The sequence below is a fragment of the Nicotiana tomentosiformis genome, chromosome 12 (assembly GCF_000390325.3).
Source record: "Nicotiana tomentosiformis chromosome 12, ASM39032v3, whole genome shotgun sequence".
NCBI lineage: Eukaryota > Viridiplantae > Streptophyta > Magnoliopsida > Solanales > Solanaceae > Nicotiana > Nicotiana tomentosiformis.
Genome location: NC_090823.1, coordinates 5304536 through 5313899, shown reverse-complemented (window position 1 = coordinate 5313899; position 9364 = coordinate 5304536). Strand labels below are relative to the sequence as shown.

The window sequence follows — 9364 nt, the reverse complement described above, 5'->3', positions numbered from 1 at the left end:
ACCATGGACCGTTCTAAAATCCAACAATACCATACTGCCATACTTTATTCCCTTTAAATATTCACCCATTCACTGAAAAATCCACCTTATTCATTCTCGGCGCATCAACTTGCCCGGTCAATATTATATATCTATGTTAAACTTGGTGGTCTATTTTTGTTGCCCCTCTCATTCAATCGCTCTACCAAAAAATAAGGCGAGGGATCGACCCCACAAAGAACCCAACCTTTGAAAGTAGGGTCTCAAAGAAATCAATTTCACCAATTTTTGTTAACTTAGATCCAGATTAATTGAGCTAATAAATTTCGAACATCAAATAATTAAACAAAAAAAGAAAACCAAAAAAAAAAAGCCTTCACCAAATTATGGACCGTTGAAAAATCCACAATGCCATATTGCAAAGTGCCAACTTTCCTTTACTTTATTCCCTTTACCTAGTCAGTGACTCATCAATCTCTCCCATGCTTTTATATAGGAGTAAACATTTACTTTCTTTACCAAAAACCTCCATTTCTAAAGATTCAAAATCAAACAATTTTTCTTGATCAACAATGCATAACAGTACATCATCATCATCACTTGGCCCAGGAGGTTTAGATCTAAGCCAAGTTTTCTTCAAATCCATTTCCAACACTCATCCACCATCGCCCACAAAACGCCACACGAAAATCTCCGTGATTGGCGTTGGCAATGTGGGGATGGCCATTGCTCAAACCATCTTGACTCAGGATCTCGTCGACGAACTAGCTCTCGTCGACGCGAAACCTGATAAGTTACGCGGCGAGATGCTGGATCTCCAGCATGCCGCCGCGTTCCTTCCCCGAACTAAAATAGTCGCTTCTGTCGACTATTCTGTTACGTCCGGGTCGGATCTTTGTATTATCACTGCGGGTGCCCGACAGAACCCGGGTGAAAGCAGACTGAATTTGCTGCAGAGGAATTTGACTATGTATAAAGGTATTGTTCCGGAGTTGGTGAAGTACTCGCCGGAGTGTATACTGTTGATTGTGTCGAATCCGGTGGATGTTTTGACTTATGTCGCGTGGAAGTTATCCGGGTTTCCGGCGAATCGGGTTATCGGGTCGGGTACTAATTTGGATTCGTCTAGGTTTCGGTTTTTGATTGCTGATCATCTTGATGTTAATGCCCAGGATGTGCAGGTCAGTTCATTATTTTCTATTCCTTTTCTTCAAATTTCTTTGATTATGAATTTTCCAATTTTTTTCTAATCATTTAGTTATAAAGTTTGCCCTTTATACAATATTTATGTTTTAATTCAAATTACAAAAGGAGATACTTTGATCCTTGTACTCTGAATTTAGTCACTCCCAGAAGTATTATTTATGTTCAGTGGACAAATTAGGATGTAATTTGTCATTATTATTTGGTTGCGCCGCCCCACTATGCAAAATATTATATCATGGGAATTCTGTCATTAATTTTGTTCTTTCCTTCTCATGTAGTAAGCTTAAAGTCTACCAATCACCCATCATTTTGCCAGCGGCCGAACCTAATAGCGTTGATCCGGATTTCAAGATGATGGGTGCACTAGTAGATATAGAATTTAATTTGACATATTTAACTTTAGTCTCTTTTCATAAAGTCACTACACTTTTGACATTGTAGGTTCCAAACTATATACCTTTTGAAATTTTAGTGATTTTCACACACACACACACATATATATATATATATCGATCGATGCTCCGTGCCAAAAATAAGACCGTTCAAAATGGGGATTTGAGCTGTCAATTTCACCTGTAGAGGTGCGCCCAATAATTATTGTACCATAGGAGCCTTTAAGCATGAGTGCACACATATAATATTATTATACATAATTTAAGGAGAGCAATATGGATTCACGTGATCACCCATACCCCTTAACATAGATACGACCACTGGCTCTGCTTTTGCGTGACTTACACCGTGTAGAATGCTTATTGTTTATTATGTTATTATATAAATAATTATTTTTTGAGAAGTATGCAATATATTAATGAATTCCCTCTCATTTCCGTAAACTATAGTAAAAAGGGTTAATTTTTATGGTTCTTGTAATCTTTATAGCTCCATATAGCTGGTATATTATGGTCGAATGTATTAAATATGCTTCCTCAGTGAAGCACAAATGTTGTAAAAACCAAAAGATTCTTTTTGTGGTAGTAAACTTGCCATAAGAATGCAAGTTGCAACTTCTGCAGTGCCCCCGGAATTATATAGTCGATCCCAACTAGTTTGTAGTTGAAGTGCAGTTGTTGTTGTTGTAGTACAGCTTATCACTAGGTTTGGACTTGGAGCCAAATTAAGGCTATACATTGATACTGAACCCCATTTTGCGGTTGAATTCAACATGGAGTAAACCTTGAAAGCCAGTGGCGGAGCCACCTTATAGGAAGGGGTGTCAAATACACTATCTAGGTAGGTAAAAAAAATTATATGCATATATATTATGTGTTGACTCTTGATTTTCTCGTATGTTTACTTTTATATATTTTGACACCCTTTAATGAAAATTCTGGCTCCACCACTGTTGAAAGTTATGCACTATCTAACAGCTGCAATCCTCTGTTTGATTTGAATGGAATCTTTGATGTCTATACTAGGCATACATTGTTGGGGAGCATGGTGACAGCTCCGTGGCACTTTGGTCGAGCATTAGCGTTGGAGGTGTTCCTGTACTTAGCTTTCTGGAGAGGCAACAAATTGCTTTTGAAAAGGAGACACTAGAAAAGATCCATAAACAAGTTGTGGAGAGTGCATATGAAGTGATTAGTCTGAAAGGTTACACGTCGTGGGCGATCGGGTACTCTGTAGCTAACTTGGCTCGATCAATTATCCGAGACCAGAGAAGGATTCACCCTGTCTCAGTACTCGCGAAGGGATTCTATGGTATTGACGGCGGTGATGTTTTCTTGAGTTTGCCTGCACAGCTTGGTAGAAGTGGAGTTTTGGGTGTGACAAATGTGCATCTTACTGATGAGGAAATTCAGCAACTTAGGAACTCTGCTAAGACCATTTTAGATGTGCAAAACCAGTTAGGAATTTGACTTGAGTTAGTGTTGGTAATAGTTTCCCTTTGTTACCACTACTTAATTATTGGTTTTTACCATCCACTACTTGAATTTTGTTTTCTTGCAAAATCTTTCCTGAGAAGGAAAATTTTGGAAAATACTTGTGTTACAACAACAGTATATGTTGGCTGCCTACTTATTTATCTTTGGTACTAACTTTAAAATCCGTATTATGAGGATTCATCATGAATTGGTAAGTTTATTATGGCTGTCAGCCTACGTCATGAATTGGTAAGTTTTATTATGGCTGTCAGCCTACGTCAACCTTACTCCTTTATCTGAACTTGGTATGACGATCATTGAATAACTTCAACCTCTTGAAACAGTTCTTTAGAAGGGGGAGAAGAAATTTGAAACCATATATTGCTTGCTGAATGTAGCTAGGGGCATAACTACGTGGTCCCCGATACCGAAAGGGGTTGAATTGAATCTATCCCTGATACCCATTGAATCTATTTCCTCTTGGCAACACCTTCTCTTTCGTTTGAAGATTTAAGAAATATCTGGCGTTAGATACATTATCAATGGCCAAAGTGATTTCAAGAGTATTATGAGCATCTCCTCTCGAAACTTGTGGGCTGTTCATCGTATATAATCACAAATTTTTTTACTTCGTGTCTCGTTACATCTGACATTAATTGTGTGACGCTTTGCTTTGTCTCACAACGAAATGGACCCAAGGTTTTGTGGACCCAAATGTGTAAGAATTGGCCATTAGGTTCACTTTGTTGTGAACAAAAAAAAACCTCACGAGGCCCATAGTAAAGTTTTTCGTATATTCACTAACATCTTTTTAAATCGGTACATGTGAACTTGTTTACATTGTTGGTCTCAAATCCAGGTAAAGGATGAAGTTACGATAGGTTGACAATCCTTGTATAAAACTAATCATGGTGAATTTTAATAATATACACAATATGGAAAGTTAAAATTAATATATAACGTACCCCAACTTGCGTAGTTACTGTAAATCAGTAATTTCTTTTATTTTTTCTTAAAATAGAACTTCGATTACAAGTGAAAAGACGCATATAATTTTTATCTAGCTAGACGCATATGGTCATTTCAGAGTACTAAGCTCCCATTTGGCAATAGAATTTGAGAGCTTCTTTTCAAATTTTATTTTCAGATATCTGTTTGTATATAGATTTTAACCATTGTTTGGCAAATTTTGAAAGCAAAATCTTAACTCCCAAAACCATCTCTAGAGTAATTTTTGAAAATTTTAAATTTTTTTTAAGTAAAATGCATGTCCAAACATAATTTGAACTTTCAAAAACATTTTTTTATCTCATCTTCAACAACTCATTTTTTTAAATTTCAACCAAATCTATATCCAAATGCTTGTTGATTTGTAGTTCTTGCTAAGCTCACATTTCAGTCACTGAGAAACAATCTCGCTTAACTCATCACATAGGAGAAATAGAATAAAAGCCAAATCATAAATAAACTTTCCATTTGATGAAAAGTAAATACAGGAAGCTCAAAATCAAATGTCACATACACCACTTCGTGTACAAATACAATAAAAAACTTAGAATTTCAAACTACATCCATCAAATTACACAACCATAGCATAAACAATGGAAGCAAAAAGTTAACACAAACTATAATATATCCCTCAAAAAATAAGAAAAAGTGAAAGCAAAATATTGAATTTTTCAAGGGCAAATAAAGCCAGATGGAACCTTTTTCCCACAGACATTAAGTAAAAGACTTAGTGAAAGAGGGACATTGAGATTAATCCCAAGAACATTTGCTTTAATTGCAGTGCAAAGGCAAAGGGCAGCTTCAACATCAGCAAGTCCTTTTATGAGAGTACAACAAGGTTTCTTTGGAATATTACCAATTTTAAGGCCAAGTAAATTTCCAAGAACATTAGCACAAACACCTAATTTTAGGGTGTTTTTAGGACACTTGCCTTTATAATTAGGGCTACGGGTTGGCTTAGGCTTTGGTTTTGGTTTTGGTTTTGGACTAGGACAAGTGCCACATGCACTAACAAGAGAGAAAAATAGAAGGTTGACAAGAAGAAAAAGGGCAAGAGAAGTAGTTCTTTTTGAAGCCATTTTCTCTCAAAGTTTAATACTTCTCTTAATTACTATAGTTGAGAAGAGAAGGTTTTGGTTGATGGAAATGGAATTGTAAGGGGTGGATTTTTATAGCATGCAAAAAGAAGATGACTGTGAAGAGACATAATTAAAAAAAAAAAAAAACATGTTGAATTATTTCTGCTTGCCCAAGAGATTTAAATTAGCTGGCAACACAAGCAAAGATTTCTAAAATCTTTTGGATGCATTTGAATAATATGGCGTCTTGTAAATTGTCATGTTCCTTGCCAAGTCGCGATATATATATATATATATATATATATATATATATATATATATAGTCAGTGGCGGAGGCTAGAAATTGAATCAACAACCTTACAAAGATTTTGAACTTTCTTGATAGGGGTGTACATCGGTCGGTTCAGTTCGGTTTTTGTAGAATTTCGGTTCGGTTAATTCGGTTTTCGATTTGTGATTTTAATAATCAAAACCAAACCATAATAACTTCGGTTCGGTTCGGTTTATTCATGTTCGGTTCGGTTTAATCGGTTCGGTTTTCGGTTTCAAGCCATGGCAAAAATAGTACGAAACAACAAAAATATATTACTTTTTGCAGTCGATGCAAGTGCTTCTACTGTTTTCAACTAATTTATATACGTATATATATCTCTAAAAAAATATACATAAAATACGAAATATATATTTTTCTGTTTATGGTGTTGTATCAAAGTTTATGTTGTAGTGTTGATGATAGTACAGTTTGATATGGAAGAGAGAGCTAAAGCTAATGCTATTGGTGATGAAATCCGCTGTTGTTATGCTCGTTTCCGTCACTACCAAAGGTTTATTTTTTTGACCAATGAAGCAAGTAATAAATCAGTAAGCACAATAAAAATTCATAAAATATTTTTTTTAAGAAATTGAAATGAAATTAAGCAAAAATTACCTGACAGAAGAGAGAAGCATAAGCTTAGAGTAAGAAGAAAGCTACGAAGAACTATGCTTAGATAATTGAAACCCCTCATCTTCTTTCCTTACCAAATTGTTTAATATTTAACACTTCATCAGTATTTTCTAGCAAATCAGCTTTAAGCTATGGATCAAGTGAAGTGAGTAGTGAAAACAAGGAATGTGAAAATCGAGTAGAAAATTCGTCTTTTCGATTTAACCGAAAACCGAACTATTAAAACGACCACCGAACTGAACTTTTTAAAACTATAAACCGCAAACCGACCGAATAAATCGAAAAATCGAAACCGAATAAACCGAAATTTTCGGTTCGGCCGGTTTTTTCGGTTCGGATGGTATTATGCCCACCCATACTTCTTGACCACTGAGCTATACTTTTGGGTTATGTCAAAATGAGTCAAAATATAAAATATAAAGGTACAAACCGAATTTTACCTTCTATGTACAATGTAATTTTCCACGAAGGAGGTTCGCCCCTTCCGCCCCCTAAATCCACCACTAGCTATAGCAAATTAGCATTATTTTGATTTAATATATATGCGTTGGCGATGTAAGATTTTTTTATATTATCTATGTAATTTAACATGCGTGTAATTGTAGGTTAGTACCATTTTTATCAACTTACAAATTCATTCGTATACAAGATTTACCTGAAATTATGTTATAAATAACCTGATTAGAACCGATAGTTTGTCGGAGAAGTGTCAATTTTCATCGTTTTTTAACTTTAGCCTAGATGAGAGTGCATTATTGCATAAAATAACACGGGCTTCGTCAATTTCTTTTGTTATTCTTTGAATAAATTATTGCTCGTCTTAAATCTTAATAGGATGTAATCATTTACCTATGTTGCGGAAGCCAAATATATATATATAGTGTGAATGAGTCACAACTACTATACCAAAAATTATGACAACCACTAAATAATAAACAAGACAATAAGACAACAATAAAAGAATACCAGAATTTACGAGGTTCGACCAATTTTGCCTACTTCCTCGGACACAATCAATATTTTATTCCACTCTAAAATTATAAGTGAAATAATACTAAAGAGAGAAGATACAAATGCCTTAAGAAGATAAAAAAGGCAAATGAGAGGTGTACATAAATCCTAAACATTAGGCCTCCTTTTATAGGGTGAAATTCCCATTCAAAATTGTCATCCACCGATGTGGGACTTTTGACAATTTCAACAAATCTCCACCTTGGCAAAATTCCACATCTTCAATTTTTCTCTCAATAACAAATTTTGGTTGTGTCTTCATCTTCAATCTTTAGTGTTCAACAATGTTGATCAAATCCAAACAATGTTGAAACTTGACCGCAGTCACCACTTTTGTCAGCATATCAGCAGGGTTCTCCGTAGTATGAATTTTCTTCACCGTGACTCCACCTTCTTCTATGATTTCTCGTACGAAATGATACCGAACATCAATGTGCTTCGTCCTTGCATGATAAACTTGGTTCTTCGCTAATTGAATAGCACTTTGACTATCACAAAAAATTGTAATATTTTTTTGTTCAATACCAAGCTCCTTTAGCAACCCCTGAAGCCAAATTGCCTCCTTCACAGCCTCCGTAATAGCCATGTACTCTGCCTCTGTTGTAGACAAAGCAACTGTTGACTGCAAAGTAGACTTCCAACTAACTGGTGCCTTTGCAAAAGTAAACACATAACCAGTAGTTGACCTTCGTTTGTCCAGATCACCCGCAAAATCTGAGTCACAATATCCAACTACAGACCGATTGCCTTCCTGCTCAAAAACTAACCCAACATCTACAGTACTATGAATATACCATAGAATTTATTTCACAGCTTGCCAATGCTCCTTTCCTGGATTATGCATATATCTGCTAATAACTCCAACGACTTGTGAAATGTCAGGTCTCGTACAAACCATTACATACATCAAGCTACCAACAGCAAGTCTCGTTCAAACCATTGCATACATCGTATATATATGCATACATAGTAGCACTTAGCTTAAAATGGGGAGCAAATGGCATACTAATTGGCTTAGTCTTCTTATCTATGCCAAAGCGCTATAGTACTCTCTTCAAATATTCTTTCTGAGATAAACAGAGTTTTTTTGAACGTCTATCTCTTATTATCTCCATGCCAAGAATTTTCTTTGCCTCACCCAGATCCTTCATCTCGAACTCCTCCTTCAGTTGAATCTTCAACTTATCAATTTCTTCTGAATTCTTGGAAGTTATCAACATATCATCAACATATAAGAGAAGATATATAAAGGAACCATCATTAAGTTTGCGCAAATACACACAATGATCGTATTTGCTTCTCTTGTACCCTTGCCGCAACATAAACTTGTCAAATTGCTTGTACCATTGTCTAGAAGATTGTTTCAATCCGTACAACGATTTTTCAAGTTTGCATACCATATTTTCTTTTTCAGCAACTTCGAATCCTTCTGGCTGAGTCATGTAGATTTCCTCCTCTAAGTTTCTATGTAAAAACGTAGTTTTTACATCCATCTGAACTAGTTTCAAATCCAACTGTGCTACCAAAGCCAACATAATTCTAATGGAGGAATATTTTATAACTGGAGAAAATACTTCATTATAATCAATTCCCTCCTTTTGAGCATATCTTTTGGCCACCAATCTTTCTTTGTAGCGAACATCTTCTTGGTTAGGAAATCCTTCTTTCTTTGCAAATACCCATTTGCACCCAATTGCTTTCTTCCCTTCGGGAGATTGGCCAATTTCCATGTATGATTCTGATGAAGGGACTGCATTTCTTCATTCATGGCAATCCTCCACTTATCTTCTTCTGAACTTTGGATTGCGTCTTTATAAGTGGTAGGAATACCATCAGCTACAATTGAGGTTGCGCAAGCAACCGTCTCTATGAGACGAACAGGTTTCGTTATTGTCCTTTTTGGCCTGTTGGTTGCTATTGATTCAAGTTGTTGTTGAGGTTTCTGAGTTGGAATCTCCCTCTCTACTGGCTCTTCTTCCAGAGGGTAATCTTCATTTGTTTCCTCCTCTGCTTCTTGCGTAGGAAAAATAAATTTTTCCTCAAACTCCACCTGCTTTGATGCACCACCAGTTTATTTGACATCTTCAACTGTCACCTTATCTGTTATGGCAGATTCATCAAAGGTAACATCTCTGCTGAATATAATATTCCTTGTCTCTGGACACCATAAGCGGTATCCTTTGACTCCAGAAGTAATCCCCTTAAATATAGCCTTCTTTGCTCTCGGATCCAATTTTGACTCTTTCACATGATAGTATGCAATTGAG

General features: G+C 35.8%; 2 protein-coding genes across 2 annotated transcripts; one reads left to right on the top strand and one right to left on the bottom strand.

Annotated features, from left to right (window-relative positions):
- Positions 1-392: 392 nt before the first annotated feature.
- LOC104114931 (L-lactate dehydrogenase B-like) lies at positions 393-3214 on the top strand. Its single transcript, XM_009625520.3, has 2 exons — positions 393-1160; positions 2604-3214. The coding sequence occupies exons 1-2, from the start codon at positions 552-554 to the stop codon at positions 3045-3047; spliced, it is 1053 nt and encodes a 350-aa protein (XP_009623815.1). The 5' UTR covers positions 393-551; the 3' UTR covers positions 3048-3214.
- Positions 3215-4499: 1285 nt separating this feature from the next.
- On the bottom strand, positions 4500-5215 carry LOC104114857 (14 kDa proline-rich protein DC2.15-like). Its single transcript, XM_009625424.4, has one exon. The coding sequence runs from the start codon at positions 5138-5140 to the stop codon at positions 4733-4735; it is 408 nt and encodes a 135-aa protein (XP_009623719.1). The 5' UTR covers positions 5141-5215; the 3' UTR covers positions 4500-4732.
- Between the last annotated feature and the right edge of the window lie 4149 nt (positions 5216-9364).